Source organism: Rhinoderma darwinii, chromosome 8 (assembly GCF_050947455.1).
Source record: "Rhinoderma darwinii isolate aRhiDar2 chromosome 8, aRhiDar2.hap1, whole genome shotgun sequence".
NCBI classification, from domain to species: Eukaryota; Metazoa; Chordata; class Amphibia; order Anura; family Rhinodermatidae; genus Rhinoderma; species Rhinoderma darwinii.
In genome coordinates, this window is record NC_134694.1 from 23,313,583 (window position 1) to 23,340,472 (window position 26,890).

The window sequence follows — 26,890 nt, forward strand, 5'->3', positions numbered from 1 at the left end:
GTCCTATGAAGCCCTGCGTTCTAGGGGAACTAGTAAAAAAAAAGTTAGTGTTTGTTTGTTTTGTTTTTTTATATAAAAAGAATGTAAAGTTCAAAATACCCTCCTTTTTCCCATTTCCCCCAAGCGCAATGTATAAAAAAAAATAACATAACTGTTATTGCCGAGTCCGTTGAAGTACAAACTATTACAATACAACATTATTTAACCCTCACGTAAAAAAAAAAAATAAGATGCCAGAATTGCTGTTTTTTGTTCACTTCATCTTCCAAAAAAAAAATTAATAAAAAGTGATTAAAAAAGTCTCATGTACCCCAAAATGCTACCAACAGAAACTACAGCTCGCCTCGCAAAGAATAAGCCCTCATACCACTCAATGAATGAAAAATAAAAAGTTATGGCTCTCAGAATATGGCGACAAAACCCAAATTTGATTTTTAACAATCAGTTTTTTTCTCTTAAAAGTAGTAAAACATAAAAAAAACTATATAAACTTGATATCGCCGTAACAGTATTGATCCGCAGAATAAAGATAACATGCATGGAAAAAGGCGTGAAAATGAAACCCCCCAAAAATATGGAGGAATCGCTGCTTTTTTACTGTTCCACCCCACAAATAATTTTTTTCCAGTTTCCGTCTACATTATATGGTACAATAAATGTTGAAAATCTTCAACTGGTCCCGCAAAAAAACAATCCCTCATACGGCTACATAGATGGAAAAATAAAAAAGTTATGGCTTTTGGAATGTGGGGAGAAAAAAACGACAGTGAAATTCGGAAAATGGCTGCGGTTACCAAAATCATATGTATTCAATGATTGCGTATATCTTCGAACCCACTGCTGCATTGTGATTGTTTGCTATTGCTTTGCAGTCGCACCAGATTTACACCTCCATTTATTTCTATTTGTTAGGAGGTGTGAAGTCGGCTGCCATCATGGCCGTGCACTCCTCCTATCTGTCCAAAGCTGTTTTAAATAGAGCAGAATACAGATGGTTCCTGTCTACTGTATACTGAATACATTTGTAGGCCTAGGCCCGAGAGAGAGAGAGAGAGAGAAGAGGAGAGGAGAGGAGAGGGAGAGGGAGAGAAGTAAGTCTCCATTTGTTCGGGTATAATGTTTAGTGTAGGGACCCCCTGTATGAGGTCGAATTTGGTCAAAATGAGCACTAAGAACCTGATATTCTCTAGTACAAAGAATTATTTACTAGATGTGGGATAGAAATGTATTATGTTTATTTTACATATATTTTTTATCATTTGTATTATATTTTTTAATATGTGAGAGGTTTAATAATAATCTTTATCTTCACGTTCCTAGACGGATGGCATATTTGTTATAAATATGAGATACACCATATATCTAAATGTACTTTGTGTTTGTGGAATTTAGTTAGCAGATTGTCATTGAACTTTTTGTTATACTCTCTTTAGTTGCTGGCAGGCAATATACTTTCCATAGAGACATTTTTATTTTTTTTCACATGATCACGTGTTTGTAAGGACCAATAAGGTAAATAATATAAAACTTAGTTATTAAAAGGGATTCGAGCTTTACACATTCACTCATCACAACTAAGACTAAACTTCAAAAACAGGATTTGTGTGTGCCCCCCACAACATAAATCAAGGCTATCTTTTTTTCTTTTATTTTTGATGGGAGGGAACAATTAGAGTAAAATATTGTATTCAAGCTCCGCTGTTTGCCAGTTTCACTTTGGAAGCGATAATGAACGTCTTCAGGTCTGGACACACTAAAACTTATTTCGAAGAAGAACCATACAAAAGTAAGTTTGTTTTTCATACTTAGTTTTTTTAATTTTACTTTTAAATTTCCCTCTAAAGTTACAAATATCTGTATATTTTTTTTATACCCTATTTTAACTATTTTACTCTGAGATTTTAAAAAATTCTTAGAAGGTAGGGCAGATATTCCTCGTTAATGTTTATTCGGAAGAATGTTCTTGTTTTTTTATTTAATGCATCGAGTTTTCAAAGATTTCTAACAAGTTGGCGGGGAAAGAAATTCTATGTAATTGTTTTTGTGGAGGAGAGCAGGAACTTGGTTGGTTGTACAGTTCAACAATGCAGATGTTTACAGACATTTTAGGGACAGGCTCCATTTTTATATATTTCTCCAGTTGTACAATAGATGACAAAAAGATCCCAGCTTTAAAAGATTTAAAAATAAATTTCAAAATAAATGGAAAACAAGACACCCAGTCCACTGAACGAACGTTACTTTCTCTCTAAATATGTTTTAAAACTTGCATGTATCTAACAAGCATTTGGGTGACCTGGGTAAAACAAGAAATCAAGCGATGTAATAGATTTCTGCCTTATAAGGACAAATAAACCAGGGACTATCGCTACTATTAAGATTATAAACATAAAATCTATCAGACATATTCATAAAGTGGAAAATCACTATAAAGTAAAGCATTATAATATATTCTCTTGTGTTATCAGAATTCTAATTCTTGGAACCAGGAGTAGATTGCTAATTTTGGCATTAGGGTAGTTCCTCAGTGCTTATGGCAGGATCAAAAAAGTAAATAAAATAAAATATATATATATATATATATATATATATATATATGTATATATATGTATATGTATATAAGAAATGGTGCTCAACAGAGGCATAACTTAAGTTCCTAGGCCCAAGTGGAAAATCAGTAGTAAGGCTCCCCACCTACCATGTGCCATTTATAATACTGGTGTCTTTTTGTGTATCACAGAAGCCTTTGGACCCCCCTCAGGCACAAGGGCCCGTGGCCCATCTGCTACCTTTGCATCTCCTGTTAATACACCCCTGCTGCTCTAAGGTATTTTGTTAACCCAGCCCACGTGTATAATAACTACAGTGTTTGGTAAGGGGCCCATGACATTATTGCCAGGGGGCCCAGGCCTTTGTAGGTCCGCCCCCGTTTTGAACACACCTATCACGTACAAAAAAAACAACAATAATGATAAGAAATTCTCATGCCACATTGTTTGCAACTCATTCAAAATACTACTTAACCTTTTCACTGCTAATGGATATCAGGCAGGGAGATTGCAATATTGCCTAGAGCACTAAGGTAGTGACAAATTGGTAGCCAGTGAGGGGTTAATCCTACGATCCAGTAAGGAGGTACCCAAGGGTCACACGAGGGAGCTCTCTCCATTTGCCAAGTAAAATCTGGAGGTGAAATGGGGGACATGACTTCACACGAGAAAATATCAAAATCTTACTCCTGAAATTTCTGCTGCTCTGCCATCAAGAATTTATTAAGAAGTAGAGAGTGATTAACACCGTCTGTAACTACTGATAATGTTTCCAGTGCCACAATGCCAGTTCCGTTACTGTAAAAAGTGTTGGTTTACACAGCAACCTTTTCTCTTTGCAAGGCAGAAACACTGTGGTTTAACTCTTCATGTTCCTTCTAAATTGTTTGGCTCAGTCACTCAGCCTTGTGGTCGAAATTACCGAGTCCCTACAGATAAAAAGTTTGACAAATAGGCATTTTTGGATTAAAATTGTTGCTGCTAAACTATTCCATTAATGCTACAGCAATAGGATTCAGAATATTTTTCTAGGCAACTTGGGGTTTAGGGTTGTCATGGTCACAATTTGAGCGGCCCTGTGTAAACTCACAAAAAGTATCAAACTATGAACTTTTGTCATTTTTGTTGCTTAGGTACATCTTTTTGAAAAACTTTTTGTTTAACTATTGTTTAAAAAACAAATTACATTTGACTGTATGACAGGCTTATGTGAGGTCAACATGAGTAGCAATCTTTACATTAAAGAAATTAAGTCAAATCTACAATGTTTTTCATAAAAAGGTCAGAATAAAAACATTCATCATAAGATTTTTTTTTACAACAATTCTGTTGCAGTCATTGCTCGCATTTTATCTCCATCTTGTCCTTGATAAATCTACTCCATCATATGCATAAAAGCTGACAATGTGTTGGAGAAATAAGGCATTTGTCAGATGGCAGCTGAATAAATTCCACAATTTCAGGGCAATTTTGATTCATACATGCCAATGTATCTCCATTTTACCGTTATTACAGCTTTGTAGTTTAATCATCTTAGATCCTCAGGATCAGGATTTTCAAGGTGCAAACTTTTTGGTTTGCAATTTTAATCATTTATTTGCGGGCTTGGTATATGTCCTAGATCATCCATCTTTTGAAGGTGATATCCAAAAATTAGCTACATTTTATTCTTGTAATGCATCAAGTAGACGAACCAATGCAGTATGAGACACATAATACATTTTCAAAAAGAGATTCAGTAAAGACATGATCCACACATCCAATAGTTTACAGTGATTTATTTTGGCTTCGCATAATCTAACAAAAATTAACATGAGGTTCTTAATACACATTTTGATCAAAGTGTATCCAACAGCAATGACCGTAGCGCATCCCCACATACATGTGAGCAGATTTAAAAACTCACCATTCCATGTGGCTTTAATATACAATGGGGCACTATTGCTCTTCATACAAAGCCAAAATGAATTGACATAGGGTCCACAGGATATGTCATAAATGTCAGATGCGGGTCCCACCTCAGGACCTATCTCCAGATGGGGCCCCTAAACCCCGTTCAGCCGCTCTGTGTTGTGGCTGAATGAGGTGAATTCCAACCATGAAAAAGGTTATATGGTCGTGAGTTAAAAAGAAGCATCATGCCCTTTCTTTGGGCGTTTCCATCTCTGAGCTCTCATTGACATCAATGGGAGGCAGAAAAGGCTGTTCGTTTTTTTCCCGTGGCGCTCAATTGCCACGGCCGAAAAAGCCACGAAAAGAACGGCAAAGAGTGCAGGCAGGTCAAAATCTGCCTCAAAATTCTTTCAGATATTTCCGCCTACAAAAATCTTTGTGTGAACAGGGCCTAAAGCAGTAATTGCAATTCTTATTTTTTTTATATTTTTTTTTACCATTTGTGAACCCTACAACTACCCCATTAATAGTGTAAAAGTGCTATTGCAGTCTTACAAAATAACGCTTACCAGGTTCCAAGGTGCCTCAATGTTCCTATCTCTCTATAAATCTATGTAAACTGGTGTGTTGGTAAATATTTTGTCTTACTGGTTTTGTGCCAGTTGACTGTACAGGCCATTGGCGTACACTAACGTGGAATCATTTTAAGATGATTTGTGCTTTGTGACATGGCATGTTAGGAAGAGTTTACAGGTAGAGTAAATACTATGGATTTTCCGCAGCAAAAATCCGCAGCATAATACAGTAGCAGCAGAGTGGATGAGATTTGAACAAATCTCATCCACATGCTGCGTAAATGCTAAACGGGAAAAACGCTGAGAAATTGGCCTGTGGTGTGCTTTTTTAAACTGCAGCATGACAGATGTATTTGCGTATTTGCTGCTTTTTTGTTGCAGATGTTCAATTTTTGCGGCAAGAAAGCTGCGATTCCACCACAAAAAAATCACAAGAAGGAAAAAAAAAAATGGTATAGTCCAGAATTCTGTGCTACTTCGTCCAGACCAAACTCCTGGGATGACATTTCATCCTATGTGAACGCTGCAGCGGTCTCATGGGATGAAACATTCTTCCAGGGATGCACGTAGGCACGTAGGGACGTCAGATCGATGCATCGCCATGGTAAGTATAGGCAGGGTTTTTTTTTCTGCAGTGGACATTTCGGACGAAAAAACTGCACCGCAATTTTGTTGCGGTTTCCGGACTGAATACCCTCCGGCACCCAGGGCGGATACGCTGTGTGCTTTTACGCAGCGTATCTGCCCTTTGTGAACATATCCTTATAGTTCTGGAAGCGACCATTAGAAGATGAGTACACATTATTAATGCTCATTTAGTTTAAAGGGATCTAATGGAAACCTAGAAAACATTACCTACACCATTACATCACCACCACTAAGGCCGGATTCACACGAGCGTGTTCGGCCTGTAATATACGGACCATATGCCGCCAGTATTTTCCGGACCGAACACACTGCAGCGAGCCGGGCTCTTTTCGTCATAGTTTTCTATGACGCTAGGTGTCACTGCCTCGCTGCGGAAAACTGGCCCGTACTGAAAACATGATTACAGTACCGGACAGTTTTCCTGCAGCGAGGCAGTGACACCTAGAGTTATAGATAACTATGATGCTAGGAGCCCGGCTCTCTGCAGTGTGTTCGGTCCGGGAAATGCGTCCGACATACGAACCGAACACGCTCGTGTGAATCCAGCCTAACTTGCGTCATTGGTACAAGATAGGATGGTTCCATGCAGTCAAGTAGACACAGAATCACCAAATCTAGATAGTTGAAGATCAGTCCAGGCAATATTTTTTCAGTCTTCATGTCTGCGGTACCATGTAGAAATAGGGTCTGAATGTGGTGTAAACCACAAGAATCCGCGGATACATCCGGTCTAGTTGTGGTGCAATTATCCAGAAGGTGATATCTGCTGCTACCCAGCAGTCTCACCCCTTCTCTGAAATGGGAATACGGGCCGCTTTAATGACATGTCAAAAGGCATCACCACACCAGGTCACAATGTTGTGTGATGGACTGATACAAATTTGACTTTCCCTCCTCTTTTAGACTTGCTGCTATGACCCCATTACTGAGAAAAAAAATCTCTTGACCCGTCCTGCGCTGCTAACTCCTGACCTGTCTCTAGACTGAGGGGAGCTGCCTCACTTACTAGCGTGCTTCACCATTTACCCATAGTGTATGTAAGTCCTAAATATTAGGAATGAGTACAACAGAGACTTCTTGATGAAAAAAGTGGGGTAGGCCACAGCTTTATTGATTAAACACAAAATATGAGTATAAATATTTGAAGTGGTCATCTCGATTATCGGCCACCGCTTATTCGCGGTGGACATGTCTGGCTTTGATGTTAGAATCAGATGACCCTTCTTTATAAACACTGCTGCCTCCGCTCCAACTGTGACAAAGAGAAAACAAATATCAATAAACGTCATCTGTACAAAAAGATCAGAAAAACAGTAGGCCAACGTACCTACTACCGAAATTGTGATTGCACAATGATAAAGAAAATTAACGGAAATTTCTAAAGGAAGGGTGGGAGGGCCGATTTTTACCAGGACATGCTCGGGTGAGGAAAAATTAGTTGGGTTCAAACTTTTATTAACTTCGCTCCACCTCTTGTTAAACAGTGAAACCAATGGCAATTTGCCAAAAGCCTGCTTTTATGAAATGCCCCCCTCCCTAGCCCCCTCAGTCAGAAGGCAACCTTTTGTTAACCCCTCGGGTGTCTGCAATCTCCTCTTCCTCTCTTAACTCCTGAAACGCTTGGTAGTAAACCAAGTCTGATCCAATATCTCTCTTCTCGACCCCTTACAATCTGGTTTTCGCACTCTACATACTACAGAAACTGCCATTCTCTCTGATTATTCTGAATCTCTCTGCAGCGTTTGATACTGTAGACCACCAACTCCTACTCAAATTCTCAACTCTATTGGTTTCAAGGATACTAGGATGTTGTGATTTTTTTTTCCAACCCTTTTGACCGCTCGTGGTGCCGTTTACTGGCATTACTTCTTCTCAACCCTGAGGAACCCCGACAACAAGGGGAAAAGTCTTAGGTCCTCTCTTGTTTTATCTATACACAGCCCCTATTGGTCAAACTATCTGCAGATTTGGCTTGCAGTACCATCTCTAGGCTGATGACAATAATATACCTTTTCCCGTGACATCACCCCTGCTCTAATATAAAACACCAGTAATTGTCTGTCCACTATCTCTAACATAATATAAACCTAAAAACGAACCAAAATGGGACATAGCCCTTAGAAAAGTAATGTACTCCAAAAATAAAAGTACAAAAAATCTTTATTGAATATAATAACAAATGACAAATGATGAAAAAGAGATATGATACAATAAATACGGAGACATATACAACATGGTCAGATGGAAATAGACCAAGACCAACAGAATCAACCGTCCACTGATGACCTATAGCACGCTTGAATATAAATAAGTAATCAGTAAGTCCAGGGGTATGGGGTGGTAGGTCCCATACATAGTGCCATGCTATCAGCTAAAATATCAACGTATGGAGAAATGTAGCCTGCACAGAATATAGTGCATGTGGTAGAACGTACAAAACCTGCAAAGTATATATGGTAGTACGTAACGAATGCAGCTATAAACGTATGACGAAGCCGGTCACAGGGCGAAACGCGCGTCGAGGCGTTTGTTCACCCATCCACTCCTTTGAGCCTTCACGCCTTCCATCATGTCTCAGGGTATGTGCATAGGTTTTTTCAGCTTTGTATAGCCTCCACAGTATTGTGCTTTGTCATTCAGCCATGTCAGCTATATTTTTCTTGGCCATTTGAGCCGTCATACTATCTGCATACGTTTATAGCTGCATTCGTTACGTACTACCATATATACTTTGCAGGTTTTGTACGTTCTACCACATGCACTATATTCTGTGCAGGCTACATTTCTCCATACGTTGATATATTAGCTGATAGCATGGCACTATGTATGGGACCTACCACCCCATACCCCTGGACTTACTGATTACTTATTTATATTCAAGCGTGCTATAGGTCATCAGTGGACGGTTGATTCTGTTGGTCTTGGTCTATTTCCATCTGACCCTGTTGTATATGTCGTATTTATTGTATCATATCTCTTTTTCATCATTTGTCATTTGTTATTATATTCAATAAAGATTTTTTGTACTTTTATTTTTGGAGTACATTACTTTTCTAAGGGCTATGTCCCATTTTGGTTCGTTTTTAGGTTTATATACTATAAGGGACCCCAATTTATGCCATCTTTGGTGTGAGGTTTTTGTTTAGGTTGTTTTCACTATCTCTAACATAATGTCCTTTCTCTATCTGAATCTTGTAAAAAAAAAAAATAGTTTGTGTTTCCACCATGTACTAAACTACCTAAGGCTTTGTTCACGTCTGTGCTTAGGGCTCCGTTCCGACGTTCCGTCAGAGCTTTCCATCGGAACGGAGCCCTGACAGACACAAACGCAAATCATAGGTTTCCGTTTCCATCACCATTGACTTCAATGGTGACGGTTCCGGTTCCAATGGTTTCTGTTTGTTTCCGTTGTGCAAGTGTTCCATCATTTTGACAGCTATTCAGTTCAGTCCCATAGAACTGAATAGTAGTTACGGAAGCAGCGTAACTCGCATGCTACGCTGCTTTTATAACTGCCGTTCACTATTATGGGAGTTACGGAAACCACGTAACTCAGCGAGCTATGTTTTCTTCTTCATGGTCGGAAATCAGCGGGAACACAGAGTTAGAACAGAGTTTAGGGGGCCCTGTTCTAGAGATAGGTGCGGGTCCCAGAGGTGGGACCCGCATCTATTCTACATTTATGACCTATCCTGTGGATAGGTCATAAATGTCCCTGATGGGAACACCCCTTTAAGAAAGTCGGAACAACTTACTGCTGCGAGTTATTTTCAAAACTTACCAAAGAGTTGACTGTGCTCCAGACTGACCGACACAACATCTTCAATACCGGCTAACATCACACGCCTCACCAAAGAGAAGCAGTTCCAGCCATCACATTAGGGGTGACTTAAATAAATGTTTGACCAAATATAGCAGGCAAACTTTTAAGTTGATAATTTTGTATGGCCCACGAATGATGTTATAAATATCCAAATGGCCCTTGGCAGAAAAAAGGTGCCCCACCCCTGGTTTACGGGAACATATTATTTTAATGAAAGAGTGGTAGATGCTTGGAACAAACTTCCAGCAGATGTGGTTCCACAATTAACCGTAAATAAATGTAAACATGCCTGGGATTAACCCATATCTATCTTAAGTTAAAAGATAAAAAGGAAAGAATATGTGTTTGTAAGATGGTGAGTATTTTAATAACTAGTCCGGGCAAATACAGATGGCAACATCATTCTTTGGAGTCATGGTAAATTAGATAAAATGAATATAATTGCATATCTGTCAGTACAAGATGTGGAATTGTCATTGCAGTTTTATCATATTAGAGGCCCCTAAATCAAATTCTTGCCCCCTTTTTGCAACGGCATGTTCATTCCTTAAATCATCTTAGAATGTCAAGGATGCTGTTAACGCTTGCTGAATGCACCGTTTAAGCGCATTCTACTTCCTATAATTTGCACATCCATAACTGTAGCAGAAGATCTAAAAAAAAATCCAAAAACTCAACACTATCTTTATACAAAAATAATTATTTGGTATATTAAATCTACTGTGTGAAAGATTTTTTTTTTTAATTGAATAAGTCTTCACTTTGCTTTCCAAAAAATGGGCAATTGAAGATAACCTACTATATGTTAAGTAAGCAAGAGCACAAACCAGCACTTTGTTAAATGCTGGTAGCACGTCCATAGTGACCACAAACATGTCTGAGAGATGGGGTTCCTCTCCAGGGAACGGTGGCCCCTGACACCCCGTTGTGCAAAGCTAGATGGCCTATGTCTGAGAAAGGGAGAAAAAGCAGGGGAGTGCAGAACAGACATGCACACTGCTCTACTCCCGCCATCAAAGGGGGAGTATGGGTGTAGCATAAAGCACACAGAATCCTGTGCCATCCTTACTTGTCCAGGTCCAGAAATTCACTGCATCAAACGTGTCTGTGGGCTCTTCTCCTTCAGTAGAAATGAAAGACAAAGGGTTGATAACCACATCTCCTAAAAAACAATTTTAAAAAATGAAGTGTTTTTTTCCATCTGTCATATTACCTGTAATAGCAATATAGCCCTTCATTCACATACCACACTGTCATTCACATGCTACGAGATTATTTTGGTCATCTGCATAAAATGTTTTTCCATCATATCCAATAAATGCTTAAAATAATCCACACACACTGGCAATACAATATGTAATAATTTTGGACTATGCATGAGCAAGAAATATTGCACATATTGGTGAATCTCCTGAGATTATGTGATCTTTTCCTTTTTTGGGGAAAAAAAAAGTAGTTCTCCGACCTAACGGCCCATAGGAGTCAGTGAGACATTTCAGCATAGATTCACCTATGTCCTCCCTGAGCTGCAATTGAACTCTGCTGGTTCCTACTGGATCAAAATTTTATAGACAAAAATACCCTTGAAGGGATATTTCGAACTTTGACATTTATGGCATATCCACAGGATACCCTCGTTCTCAATATAGGTGCGGGTCCCAGAGTTGGGACCTACATCTCTCAGACATTTATGGCGCATCCTGTGGATTTGTCATAAATGTCTAAGTTGGGAATACCCCTTTAACACGTCAAGCTCCTATAATACCAAGTTTTGACTCTACAAGACAAACAACCAGAGCGAGCTTTATACAGACATTGAACAAGCAGAGAATGCTGGGAAATGTAAGCTTAGAATCATGCAGAATTGTGAATTCAGCTCTGGATGAGAATATGTTATATTCCACACTATCTAACTTTTGGATTAGTACAAGCTAATGCAATAAATACATATTATGGTTTTAGTAATGATATAGGTTTGCTAGTATTCTCATTTTATTTATTTTTTCATGGATTGCATGACCTGTAAAATATCAGGCCTTGATAATCTAGTCTGTTTGTGTTATCATTCTTGACACTATACTTCTTGTATAAAGAAAGGAAAATAATATGAAGAAAATCAAGAAAGGCTTTTTTTTTTTTAGCAGATCATGGTGGAGAGAAATAACATAATAAAGTAAAATTATATTATCTGGGTTAAAATGTTTGTACACAATTTACAGTTGGCAGTAATCTTTTCAATGCCAAAGACTGATCCTTTCAGATTGGCAAAAAATACATACTATATATATATATATATATATATATATATATATATATATATATATATATATATATATAAATATATACATATATTAAACAGAAATTAATTGCATGTAAACCTGTACCTTTACGCTGTTCAGCCATAACATTAAAACCACTGAAGTTAATAACATTGATGCTATTTATTAGGAAGCAAGTGAACAGTCAGTTTTGCAAGGTTAAAGAGGTTTTCCAGTCCTAAGAAATTGATGTCACGAGGGGTTTGTGGACCCACTGGGCCGTACCACCTTGGCGGTATGGCAGCTGGCCGACAGGACACAGGTCAGAGTCTACAGTTCGTATAGGGTACCTGTGGCAGCTCGAACAGTAGGAAGGCAGGCTAGGCAGGAACTTGGCAGCAGGTGGACGTCAGGTGTGGAGAAGCAGGTCAGGCATATAATACAGCACAGCGCGGCTACAGCAAGCACGGCACTAGATTAGGATACAGGAACAGAAACAGGAAACACTGGGAGCAGGAAACACTAGGGGGCAATTTGCAAGACAGACTAGGGATACAACAACAAAGCTCAGGCATAGAACCAGGGGGCTGGACCCCTCTTATAGACCAGAGTACTCACGGATCAAAGTTCAGGAACCATACGGGTTCGGGCATTGGTGAGTAGACGCGAGCGCTGGCTTCTCCTGAGGAGGAGTTTGGGGCCAGCGCTTGCCGACTTGTGGCTGCGGCTGTCAGGGGAAGAATGGAGCTGACAGCCCGCAGCCAAGGACATGACAGTATCCCCCCTCTTATGCCCCCTCTTATTGGGACCAGAGCGAGAGAGAACCTCTTTTTTAGAAGAGCAGGGGCATTGAGGTTCTCCTCTGGCTCCCAAGACCTCTCTTCAGGACCAAATCCCTTCCAATCCACAAAATAAAAGGTCTTTCCTCTCACTCTTTTGGTGTCCAGGATTTCTTGAACCTCAAAAGTGTCTGAAGGGCCGCTGGCGACAACCACAGGGCTAGGAGTCTTGGAGTAGTGGTTCAGGACCACTGGCTTCAGGAGGGATACATGGAAGGAGTTGAGGATCTTGAGGGTAGGAGGCAGCCGAAGCTTATAGGCGACAGGGTTGATTTTTTGTAGGCTCTCGAATGGTCCGAGGAACCTGGGAGCAAACTTGCATGACGGTACTCTTAGTCAAATGTTCCTGGAGGACAGTCAGACCTTTGTGCCAGGAAGAAACTGAGGTGGTTCTCTTCTCCTTGTGTCCGCCCTCCGTTTCATACGGTCAACTGCTAGCAGGATGGAGGATCGAGTCTGCCGCCAAATTTGTAGAAAGTCCCTAAAGGCCGCGACAGCAGTTGGTACCTTGGATGAATCAGGAACCGGGAGAGGTATTCGTGGGTGTTGGCCAAGGACTATGAAGAACGGAGTGTTCCTTGTGGACTCACTGGTATGATTGTTGTAGGAGAATTCAGCCCATGGAAGCAATTGTACCTAGTCATCATGTTGCCTAGAGACGAAGTGACGCAGGTAGTTCTCCCAGATTTGATTGATCCTCTTGACCTGTCCATTGGACTGAGGATGGTAGGCCGAAGAAAAGTCCAACTTCACACCTAGAAGTCTGCAGAGGGCTCTCCAGAACCTCGAGGTGAACTGAACCCCCCGATCAGACACAAAATGCTGCAGCAAGCCGTGCAGGCGGAAGATGCGTTGGATAAACAGTTTGGCCAGTTGTGGAACAGACGGAAGACCGGTCAGAGGAACGAGGTGGGCCATTTTTGAAAATCCACCACCACCCAGACAGTGCTGCATCCGGTAGAGAGAGGCAGGTCCGTAATAAAGTCCATAGCTATATGCTGCCAGGGAGCATCGGGCACAGGCAATGACTGGAGCAGACCAGCGGGTCTGGAGTGAGCAACCTTGTTAGCTGCACACACAGAGCAGGAGAAAACAAAGTCCATAACATCTTTGGGCAGCGTGTGCCACCAGAAATGACGGGCAATCAAATCCCGGGTCTTACGGATCGCCACGTGACCTACTAGTCTAGAGGCATGTCCCCAGCGGAGGACTCTCCTTCGGTCAGCCATGCGCACAAAAGTTCTTCCTGGAGGGATGTCCCCAACTTGCAGTGGATTGACTGAAACAATACAGGACGGGTCGATAATGTTCTGGGGCAACTCCATAGTGTCTTCCGTCTCAAAAGACCTGGATAAGGCATCGGCCCTCACAATCTTGTCAGCCGGGCGATAATGGAGCTCAAACTGGAACCTGGCAAAGAACAGTGACCACCTGGCCTGACGAGGATTCAGCCGTTGGGCTGTCTGGAGGTAGGTGAGTTTCTTGTGGTCCGTAAAAATCAGGATGGGGTGAGCTGCGCCCTCTAGTAGATGTCTCCACTCCTCCAGGGCCAATTTGATGGCCAGTAACTCCCGATCCCCAATCGAGTAGTTTCGTTCTGCGGAAGAGAAGAGCTTAGAGAAATATCCACATGCCCTTGGAACCTCTCTGGAACAGGAGTGCACCAGCACCGACAAAGGACACGTCCACCTCCATCCGAGAACTGTAGGGAAACGTCTGGATGATGGAGGATAGAGGCTTGTGTGAAGGCACTCTTCAGGGTATTGAATGCGGACTCTGCCTCAGGAGTCCACACCTTGGCGTTCATGCCCTTCTTGGTGAGCTAAGAGATAGGAGATGTTAGTGAAGAGAAGTTTGGGAGGAATTGTCTGTAAAAATTGGCAAATCCCAGAAAGCGCTGTATGGCCCTCAAGCCTTTTCAGGATCCATCTTGAGACCTCTATTCGAAATGATGTAGCCCAGGAAGGGTAGAGTATCTCTCTCAAATACGCACTTCTCCAATTTGACGTACAGATGATTCTCCCTTAACCGCAGCAAGACTTGACGAACATGTTTCCGATGAGTCATAGGATCTGGAGAAAAAATTAAGATGTCATCAAGATAGACTACTACACAAACATAGAGGAAGTCACGGAAAATGTCATTCACAAACTCCTGGAAGACCGCGGGAGCATTACACAGGCCGAAGGGCATTACTAGATATTCATAGTGTCCGTCCCAGGTGTTAAATGCCGTCTTCCATTCGTCACCCTGGCGAATCCGGATTAGGTTGTAAGGCCCCCGCAGGTCTAACTTGTAAAAGATCTTGGCACCATGTATACGGTCAAATATTTCCGAGATCAATGGCAATGGATACTTATTTTTCACCGTGATCTGGATGAGACCCCGGTAGTCTATACAGGGACGAAGAGAACCATCCTTCTTTTTGACGAAGAAGAACCCGGCTCCTGCCGGGGAGGAACAATGGCGTATGAAGCCCCGCTCCAAGTTCTCTCTAACATAGGCGGACATAGACAGAGTCTCTGGCAGAGAGAGAGGATATACCCTGCCACTGGGGAAGGGAAGCACCAGGAACCAGCTCGATAGGACAGTCATACGCCCGATGTGGGGGCAGTGTCTCCGCCTCTTTCTTGCCGAAGACTTCCGCAAATGAAGCAAAATGACTTGGCAATCCTGCCAGTGACTGAGGCAGAAGAGATTGAGCCAAACGAATCTGTCCCAGGCAACAATTGTGACACTCGGGGCCCCACTGGAGAACCTCTCCAGAGTTCCAGTCTAGGACTGGGGCATGCAATCGGAGCCAAGGCAGGCCCAGCAACACAGGATCAACGGCTCTGGGTAGGACATAGAACGACAGCAGTTCGGAGTGGAGGGCCCCTACTTGGAACCTCAGTGGTTTGGTCACAGCAATAACTGGGTCTGGCAGGGGTAGACCATCTACAGAAGCAATTGTCAATGGGCTCTCCATAGGGGTGGTAGGCAACTGAAGAAGGTCCACCAGGTCTCTACGGATGAAATTAGCAGCGGATCCCGAGTCCAGATACGCAGAGACCTGATGCGTTCTCTCGCCGGACACTATGGTCGCTGATATGGACAATTTGTATGAAAGTCCCTTTTTACCCAGGGTTGTCACTCCTAGCAACCCTAGGCTTTGGGGCTTTAGGGGACACAGGTGCACAAGATGGCCACCGAGGCCGCAATAAAGACAAAGTGCCCGAAGTGCGTCTGCGTTGTCTCTCCTGGGTGGATAGCTTACCCCCCGGTCCATCATCACAGACTCCTTAGGAGGATCGACATCTGAGGAAAGCAGGGTTGCTGCAAAGTAGGTCCCAGATTAGGAGGGTCTCCCTCCCGACGAACCTCTTGGAGGCGTTCTCGGATCCGCATATCAATCCAGTCGGACAGAAGGATGAGGTCATCCAGGGTAGATGGCAGGTCTCGAGGTGCAAGTTCGTCCTTAATCTTAGGGGACAGTCCATTCCAGAATGCAGCCACCAGAGCCTCATAGTTCCACAACAATTCTCCCGCCAGGGTGCGGAAGTGGATGGCGTACTCACTCACGGAGGTGTCTCCTTGGCGTTGTTTAATCAAGGCGGCCGCTGCAGACGAGGCCCGTCCAGGCTCCTCAAACACCATGCGAAAAATCCGGAGAAAGGCTTGGAAGTCACGGGTCTCAGGTCCTTGTCTCTCCCAGATAGGGTTGGCCCATGCAAGAGCCTTGCCAGTGAGGAGAGAGATGAGGAAAGTGACCCTTGAAAATGTCCTAGAACACAGGCTGAAATGGATCTGGCACTGGTTCAAAAATCCACGACAGGAACCTGCGTCTCCATCATAGCGGTCCGGAAGTGGCAAAGAAAAACGCCAGGAGGTGTAGTTTGAGGATCAACACTGCCCGCAGGTATAGTAGGAGGAACGGCAGCTCTTGCTTCCTGCTGACGAACGAGAGTGTTCAAAGCTTGGAGGAGTTGGTCCTGTCGAGACTAGAGATCCAGCAAATCCGCCCGCATCTCTTGTGACATCGTCATGGTCTTGGATCGACCAGCGGGCTCCATGGCCTGAGCTTACTGTCACAAGGGGTTTGTGGACCCACTGGGCTGTACCGCCTTGGCGGTATGGCAGCTGGCCGACAGGACACAGGTCAGAGTCTATAGTTCGTATAGGATACCTGTGGCAGCTCGGACAGTAGCAAGGCAGGCTAGGCAGGAACTTGGCATCAGGTGGACGTCAGGTGTGGAGAAGCAGGTCAGGCGTATAATACAGCACAGCAAGGCTACAGCAAGCATGGCACTAGATTAGGATACAGGAACAGGAAACAGGAAACACTGGGAGCAGGAAACACTAGGGGGCCATTTGCAAGACAGACTAGGGATACAACAACAAAGCTCAGGCATAGAACTAGGAGGCTGGACCCCTCTTATAGTCCAGAGTACTCACGGGTCAAATTTCAGGAACGAGGTCCGGTGCGTGCGCACGCTCGTGCCCGCTCTTTGCCACTTCCGGACCACTATGATGGAGACGCAGGTTCCTGACGTGGATTTTTGAACCAGTGCCAGATCCATTTCAGCCTGTGTTCTAGGACATTTTCACATGAAGGCGCAAGGGTCGCATTCATCCCTACGGGATCCGGCATTGGTGAGTAGACACGAGCGCTGACTTCTGCTGAGGAAGAGGCTGGGACCAGCGTTTGCCGACTCGTGGCTGCGGCTGCCAGGGGAAGAACGGAGCTGAAAGCCCACAGCCACGGACATGACAATTGATGATAGGCCATCAAGATCTCATCGATCAGGGTGTGGCTCACGGCACCTCCAGCTGTTTTGAAGGGGCCGCAGGTCTCGTACAAGTGCTGCTTCCCCTTCATTTTCTTTACTGCTCAGAGTGTGAATCGCCTGCACACCTATACCGACAAATCACAGCATTACAGCCTTTTCCCATTCATGTCAGGAGAACTCCTTTAATGTGTTGGTAGCAGGAAAAGTGGGCAAGTGTAAGGATCTGAGCCACTTATACGAGGGCCAAGACTTGATGGCTAGACGATTGGATCAATAATCTCCAAAAAGGCATATACAGTGGGGTGTTCCTTGTATGCAGCAGTTACTACCTGCCAAAATTAGGACAATTGGTGAACCAGCGACTAAATCATTGGCGCCCAGAGCCCATTGATGCATGTGGAGAGAGAAGGCTATCCCAACTGGTCCGATCCCACAGAAGAGCTACTGTGGTACAAATTGCTGAGCAAGTTACTGCTGGCTATGATAGGTGTCAGAACACACAATGCATCGGAGCTTGCTGTGTTTGAGGCTGCATAGTCGCAGACCGGTCAGAATACTAATGCTGACTCCTGTCCACCACCGAAAGCACTTACAATGGTCACGTGAGTATTAAAACTGGACCATGGAGCAATGGAAGAAGGTGTCCTGGTCTCATGAATCACATTTGCATCATGTGGATGGCCAGATGTGTATATGTCTCTTACCTGTGGAAGAAATGGCACGAGGAATGATGCACTATTGGAGGAAGGCGAGCTGGCAGAGGCAGTGTTATGCTCGGTGCAATTTTCTTCTGGCAAACCTTGTGTCATGGCATTCAAGTGGATGTAATTTGACATGTACCACCTACCTAAAGCAACCATTATTGCAGAGCAAGTAGACCGCTTCATGGCAATAATATTCCCTAAAGGTAGTGGCCTCTTTTTAACAGGATAATTTGCCCTGCCGCATTGCAAATCTTATTCAGGAATGGTTTGGGGAACATGACAAAGAATTCAAGGTGTTGATTTGACATCCAAATTCCCCAGATCTCAATCTGACCGGACATCTGCGAAAAAACAAGTCTGATCCATGAAGGCCCCACGTTGCAACTTACAGGACTTTAAGGTTTACAGCAGGACACCTTCAAAGGTATTGTAGAGTCTATCATCTATGCCTTGATGTGTCAGAGCACAAGGGGAACTTAGACCAATTCAGTCTCCCACAGAGACCAAGGAGTGTCAGGCAAGATGCATGCAAAGGCTAAGACTTCATGCACACAAGTGCAATATGACCTGTATTGCGCACTATATTGTGGACTGCTTAGTTAGGTTTCGTTATTCCCGGGCTGGATTTTCCTCCTAGTAGTACTGAAATCAGTCCAATGTTTGGCATCCGATAGAGCATGTTGTGCATGTTAGCTGTGTATACCACTATATTTTATATGGTGGTATGCATGGCCCCATTTAAATACTTTAACACCATACTCCACATCTGTGTGATAGAAATCCCAAATAAGCTTGTGTCCATAAGAACTTATCTGTGTGTATAGTGTTGCTACCAAAAATAAAAAATGTTTATAATAAAAAACTGACTTTAAATAATACATAGTTTTCCAATTTATAATTTTTTTTTAAATCCTGAGATATGCATATAAAATATAACCATAAATTTGCCTATGCGACATTGTAGTCAACTGAATGTACCACAACGGAGCTGCTTCAACTGCATGCCGGCACCAGCAAATATACTATGTTACACACCGAGATCGTGTTCTCTACATAAAACAATTAAAATCTCCACCATCTGCTACTTTTATTATGAATTGTGCTAGTTCCCCCCCCCCACCCATTTTTTATTTTATTTTAACCATTGTGCTATTGTTTTGACAGGAATTTAAATTTAATTTAAATTACTATATGCGGTGTGAATGACCTTGCTGCATTCAGTAATTGCAGCTCTACAATCCATGACATTTCTAAGATCTGTTCTATCCTCATCGGGAGGGTCAGACATTGGATTTTGAATGTGGAGTGTGTTTTGTTCTACTTGTACTCTTGTGGATACTTCTGATTCTTTCATGATGGTATTGATTTCATCATGTATTCAACCATTCATTTAAATCACACTCTGTTCACTGTTGACCACTATTGTGATTGTTGTTAGTAGTTTTAGGTTAGTGCTTGTTTATAATGATTAGCCAAGAATTGATATTGTATGGTCACAACTATTGAACATCATTTTCTGTTAGAGTCCAAGGTTAGGGTGAGTTGGATGGCTATGTTTACTGCTATTGTATAGGGCATATATCTTAGTTAAATATTTATTTAAAGGTATACTGTAAAAAAAGAATGCCATGGGTTTAACTGTGACCGTAGCAGCTACTGTGGGGCTACAAAGATCAAGGAGATCCACTCAGGTGCAGGAACATTGTTTCGCGATGGAAGGTCTGCTATATGGCACTACTATCCATCTCACCCAAACATATTGTTGCACTGCTCTGTATCCATATATTTAGTGTCAAGTATATAATGTATCCTTTCCTCGGGGGTATAGTTATAGGGAGTGTGAGGTAGTAGTCACACTAGAGCCCAGGTGCCCCATAAGAACAGGTATTATAAATGGCACATGGAAGGTGTGGGGCCCTGTTACAGATTTTGCATTGGAGACTAGGAGCTTCAAGTTACGCCTCTGCCCAGCCTTTTGGGGAAAAGGTTTCCTGATTTCCCAGGATCTCATTCCATTATTGGCTCTAAATATACACATATACATTCACTCGTATGTATGTGTATAACAAAGTTCAGTTTTCTCATGCACCCAAATAAGTCTAATACTTTTTAGGAATGCATCGCTGAGTCAAAGGCGTCCTATTATTGCAGAACGTACCTGCTTTGTTAGGACAATAGTGATTTCTGCAATCTTCACTAGATTGTATTCCATAGAACATGTGCATATTTAATTGTGAAAGGGTCCCCTATACTATTCGTAACTGTGCCCTGTATGTAAAGCAATAAAAACGCTAATAGCTGTCTAAGTAAATACATGTATCGTTGGGACAGGAATATCATTTGCTTCAGTGCTGGAGAGAGACAGACATGCTAGGAAGCTACTGCCTGCCTGGTAAAGAGGAATATGCTCGGGAAATATAGCTCTTTCTTGGGAGAACTTGGCTCTTTATGAGCCCTGATTCCTTACTTACTTGTATGCAAGGCATTGGGAATAGGGTAGATGACCTGCTTATGAGTCGCTGTAATGATCTAGATTTCTTTTCCCTCCACCCATAAGTTTGAGGCTTGAAGACTTACAAAGTATTTCTCATCCATAAATCTTTTATAAGTGATTGCCACTTCCATCCTCCACAGTGTTAAAGAGGGCAATATTTCTCTTAACCGGGATGAAGAACCTTCCAGTCTTGAAGTTCCACTTGGGCCTCATACACACCGCCATATTATGGATTTTGATTGGCAGATCAGTAATGAAACATTCAGTCACAGACAAAGGTTTTTCTGTAAAAATGAGTGAGATAATAAATTGTAGAATGCTCAATTCCACTGTGCAGGTATTCTTCCCTAGAAGCATTGCTTCTAGGAGAGAATATGATGTCATTATATGGTGGCATGTGGCGTGTTTACGGGTCCTTAATATAACTTTGCTGTATGCGAGTCATTAATGGTGTTTCAAGATAGACATCGAGGGCATATTGCTGGATGTGGCACCAATGTCTGATCGGCGGGGTCCGACTGTGCAACAGATGCCGATCACTTGAAAGATGTGGCAACGGCGCTAAATGAAAAAAGCACCATCACACTTCATCTCATCTGCATTGGTACAGGAAGGATACCAAATATTCATGACACTGTTCAGAATTATGAAGAACAGAAAGTAACTGACTAAGTGTAATGATCTGGTTCCTATTATACCCAGAACAAAAAAAACAACCAGGTGGCACAATTCACCTATAGCACCCCACTTTCCAATAACTTTGGTTAGGGGCAAGGTACACAGCTTTCCCCAGGTCTTTCTAGTAAGCCCGGTGATTGATTCTCTCGATAACGTCAGCAGAAGGGGTGCCAGACAAACGATAGGGAGATAGGAAATGCAGTTGCTAAGGGTAAAAGGCACACTGTTCAATTACACGTTCTAGGAAAGAGTAGTAAGAACTCATATAATAAGGGAACAGCAATGGTGATATAGCAGAGTTGGGTACGTGGTATATAGTTCAGGAGGGTAGTCTGATAATCCAGGGTTCAGTAACAGGTATGCATCAAAGTGGACAATCCCAGACCATAGTAAGGGATAAAATAACAGGGCTCAGCGTAAGATACAACTCAAGAAAGCACTAGTCAGGTAAAAAAAAATTGAAAGCTATAACTGGCACTGAGGCCAATGTTACATAAAGCGCTTAGCAATCTGACTGGTCTGTAAAACGACAGATACCAATGGTGCCTGATGGACCCCATTGACTTACAATGGCATTCATGGGGTTTCATTGTGGTGTCCTTCAAATGCTGCCCTATTCTTCTGTCGAATCTGACTTAACTGTCAACGGGAGCCTCTGACGGCAATGTGAACAGAGCCTGTTATTTCTAAAAAAAACAAACTTCTGCAATACAATCAATACTTTTTGCACGTAAGCAAATTACATTTCATACACACTGGATAGGTAGGGCATTTTTTGTAGCATTATAGGTTAATAGGATCAGTCATTGAGTTATGAATCTAGAAGGTGTCTATGATACACAAAACAATTAAGTGCAATATATGCAAAATGTCAATCAGCCTATACATTCATTCATGCTCGAGGGCTGTATTATAGAAGCCTTTGTCTCAATGCTTTAATTGCAGGTGTAATTAGATTAACCTTGCAAAGTCATTAAGGTAGAATACACATATGTAGAATATACGTATTGAGTGTTCTATAGTTATAGGATATATGTACTTAACAATAACCATAATTTTCTATTAACCCTGTTCATAAACACCCTCCTAAAGATGTTATTAGGGGTACGGATTTGCCTATTTATACATCAACAATATATGCTTCAGTTGCATGGAATTATATTTTTCAGCAGAAGAATTTACTTTCTTACCATTGGAGAAGCTCTAAGGCCTCATTCACAGAGGGTTTTTACTGTCCGCAAATACGGATCCAAGGATCCGACGGCTACGGATTCACATCTATAGCCGTTTGCAATTGCTTAGACTTAGATCTATGGGCGAGTCAATGCCACAATTGCGGACAAGAATAGGACATGTTCTATCATTTGCGGATCATTTCTATGGCCCGGACAACACATCCGTAAATATACAGAAAGGTGTCCGTGGCCAATAGAAATAAATGGGTCTACAATTTCATCCGTAATTACGGATGAAAATTACAGTCGTGTACATGGGGCATTAAGCTGGGTTTACATATATCCATTGCGTCAAGCCAGTTGTTTTTAGCCTGAGCCGGACACAACTGATGAAATTTTTCATACTGGTCCAGGGTCCATAGCCAGATTATAGCCGGACAGGAAGATGCTGCATGCAACGTTTTTCTCTTGAAGATAGACATCCGGCGTTAAAACTTATCCAACTGATGCCAGAACTTCTCCGATAGGAATTAATGGGATCAGTTCTGGCATGAGTTTCCCTCCAGCGTTTCTATATCACATTGGGGGGAAACTACACCGAATATATAGGAACCGGGCATTATATGTTTGTTAAATGTACCGTTGAAATGAGGAATAACAAAAACCAAACAATTTTAAGATAAATATTAATATTAAATATATAATTATTAGGATTAGAATTTATTGCATTTTTGTTTTTTAGTTTTTCTTAATATAAATAATTAAGACTATTATTGTAATAGTAGTAGAACTGTAGTAGTAGATATATCTATACATTTATATATATATTTTTATATTGACTATATTGATACATTTCCATATTGTCTAATAATTGTGTCGTTTTCATAATTATTAGGATATTATCAAGTAATTTGTCTTTTTATTCAGATTAAACTAAATTCTGGCTCTCTAAAATCTTTGTCACTAATACTAGCAGTAAGTAATATTTTTTTGCCTATTCAAAATCACAAAATAAAAATACATGTATTCGCATTGTTAATGTTAGTATTACTAATTTGTGCAGTTATACATGCACATAACCATGAAATAATAACAATGAATTATAACCACTTATAGGGGAGAATCGAATGATTATCTGGTGGTATATATAGGTATATATATATATATATATATATATATATATATATATATATATATATATATAGAGAGAGAGAGAGAGGTCGAAAGATCTAGATATATAGAGATAGATATATTATATATATATATATATATACATATATATATATATATAGAGTATATATATAGAGAGAGAGATGATATATCTAGATATATATATAGAGAGAGAGAGAGAGCGATAGATAGATAGATAGATAGATAGATAGATAGATAGATAGATAGATAGATAGATAGATAGATAGATAGATAGATAGATAGATAGATAGATAGATAGATAGATAGATAGATAGATAGATAACTTTATACATCCTATACATTATTCTAATTAAAATCCATGACCTTGCAGTGAATTGCCAGTTGGTCAGATACAAGTCAAGATTACACAATAATAGGCAATAGAAATTTCCAAACATGTTGTAAATGTTTTCAATTACTTGTATTTGGTTATCTTGGTATCAAATATTGTTACAATGGCTTATTATTGGTCATGCCACATAATAAATGGATTCTTTCCTGCCAGCTTAACTGCAAGCTTCATACCAGACTTTTTTTCTGATTGGAAATTGATTCAAATGATTATATCTAATATTTTATAATGTTTTTGGGTTACATTTAACAGCGGATTTTATATTTTAACATGTAAAAAATGGATCCTGATTGAAGTGACACAAACTGATGCAGGTAATAGTTAACCATACTCCACTATATATATATACACTAAATTACACTAAGTTAGGAAGCTTGATTGCCACAAAAAAAACGTAATTTTTGTAAAAATGTTTAAACTAAAAGTGAGCTTAAGATAAATGTCTGGTGAGATGATGGCCACTAATGCATTACTGTATATGCTCTCATTCATTACCCTCATTCTATACTTTGCTATGACACATACAAGGTTCTTAGCTAGGCATATACCTTATAGTAAAGGCAATTGTTATACTAAGCAGGCTAAATGGGCATTCAAAAAAAAAATAAACGACATTACATTTTTATACTCAAATGCATCTAACCTACAAGATAAGAAGAGTTTCATATGTATGGTATATACTACCACAATATAGTATAATACAGATATCCAAAGCGGAGAAAACAATAGAAAACCTAATTCCCTGTGGGCTTGTTATAAAACATCCATTTATAATTCCTCATTGCTTATTAATCCAGTATGGCACATCAGAGTTTAAATGTGTGCAAATAAATGTTAAATTACAAAACAATATATATGTTTTTTAAAATGACAAGTTTCCTTGTCATTTGTCGTTAGATAAATCAATTGGTGTTTTACTTAATCTCCCTGCTTACATGTATGTGTGTGTATATGGCTATATATATATATAATCTATCTATATTTTTTTTCCATTTTATACGTATTACATAAATACCTATTTTTTTCTATCTATCTCTATCCGTATCTACTTCATATCTACCATTTGCTATCTATCTATCTATCTATCTATCTATCTATCTATCTATCTATCTATCTATCTATCCTTTCTCCTATCTACTTCATAGCTACCATATCTAATATCTATGATTTTACACACACACACACACACACACACACACACACACACACACACACACACACACACACACAGACTATATATATTCGTTAGATATTCTATTTATTTCATATATATTAGCTATATATTATATTTTGTATATATCTATCATCTTTGTTTTCTATATTAATTAATTATTCTGTATCTATCCTGTTGTTTTAAGTCTGTATTAGCTATCTATATATCGGTCTCCATACCTATTTCATGTATCTAATTATTTATCTATCTATCATCTGTAGCACTTTAGGAACATATTTTATATATTCATATTTTATGCACACATCCTATAACTTTAGCCATACCCTATCCCATACATTTTATTTAATCTAAAGAAAGTTAAAGTACTTGTGCAAAGAAAAAAGTATAATATATATATATATATATATATATATATATTTTTTTTTTAATATGCATTTCCTATTCCAAAAATGCCATGCTTTGATAAAAAATAGTATTATGTTTCTTTAACTGTCTGAGATAAAACTGTATATACAGTAATGTAAAGATATATTATTGTCCGCAAATAACATGTCTATCAGTGGGGATGAAATGAACGTAAAACATCTCACATTTTGCAGGCAGGATTAAGAAATCCATTATCAGTAGTTATATTTATTTATTGGTTCATTTATGTATTTGAGTTTATTTTTACATAGGAATAAAATTCCTTCCTGTCAATTGGATTCTTTTTCCTATTGGCAGGATTGAATATAACAGAATTTAAATAAAAGAATTAGTTCTCATGTAGCCGTTCAGTCTCCCACGACTCAGCTCCGCACTGTACATGATATCACTGCTTGTCCCAAAGCCGTCACATTGTATAAAATATTTGTAGGAATTTGGTAAGCAAATAAAATCTGACTATTGTATGTGCAAGCCTTCTGTGTCCAAACCAACAGAGAATGTTATGTTGTTATTCCATATAATATAAATATACACAAATCAATCAATAAATGTTATCTATATATGATATACACATTAGATAGATAAATAAAAACACGAGCACATTATAATTTGTGTTAAACACACGTATGCACATCATATACAGAACACACACAAATACATATAAAACTAAGAGAAACATAAAGAAAATAGGTATGTAGATAACAGATATATACATAGATTCTAGATACTCATACAAGTAGACATGAGTAGAGAAAGTGAATGAATCCTAGATAAATATGTAGATCACACACTCCTACTCATAGGACAGAAAAATAAAGCAGATATAGATAAAAATATAGATAATAAATACACGTGTGTGTGTGTGTGTGTGTGTGTGTGTGTACATGTATGTATTTGTGTGTGTGTGTATATTTATATATATATATATATATATATATATATATATGAATAGAGAAGAACGTAAGACAGAAAAACTACTCAAACATGTATGTGTAGATATATATCATATTCTTTTCAACGATTATTCCACATTTACGTTCTAAATGGGTAAAATATTTCTACTGTCAATGTAACTATCCCTGAAACAGATGTAGAACATTCTCCGAGTATGTGATGTATTCTATAGATGTTTACATTTTTGTCTTTAGTGTTTGGTAACACTCACCATTATTACACTTTACGTCTGTGCTGGAATCCACTTCTCCTTTGTCTCTTCTTTTTAGCTACATTTTTTGTTCCTGATATAACACAAAATATAAATAAAAAATAAAACAAACCGGGACTGATTTAAGTATGAAGCATAGTCCCGCATAGAGTGAGAATGTAGGGTTTTTAATGCCAG

The 26,890-nt window shown here is 40.1% G+C and overlaps 1 protein-coding gene and 1 long non-coding RNA gene across 2 annotated transcripts in view; one reads left to right on the forward strand and one right to left on the reverse strand.

The window, feature by feature from the left end:
- The first annotated feature begins 1,554 nt into the window (after positions 1-1,554).
- The window catches only part of NR5A1 (nuclear receptor subfamily 5 group A member 1), a 143,628-nt gene continuing 118,292 nt past the window's right edge, over positions 1,555-26,890 (forward strand). The window contains exon 1 of the mRNA XM_075835505.1: positions 1,555-1,786. Coding sequence (XP_075691620.1) covers positions 1,729-1,786 — 58 coding nt within the window. The 5' untranslated portion in view covers positions 1,555-1,728. The remainder of the gene's footprint in view (positions 1,787-26,890) is intronic.
- The window catches only part of LOC142658631 (uncharacterized), a 20,194-nt gene continuing 43 nt past the window's right edge, over positions 6,740-26,890 (reverse strand). Inside the window, exons 1-3 of the long non-coding RNA XR_012850137.1 lie at positions 26,714-26,890; positions 10,558-10,650; positions 6,740-6,917 (exon numbers count right to left, since the gene is read on the reverse strand). The exon at positions 26,714-26,890 is cut by the window's right edge and continues 43 nt beyond it. This is a non-coding gene — a long non-coding RNA (uncharacterized LOC142658631). The remainder of the gene's footprint in view (positions 6,918-10,557; positions 10,651-26,713) is intronic.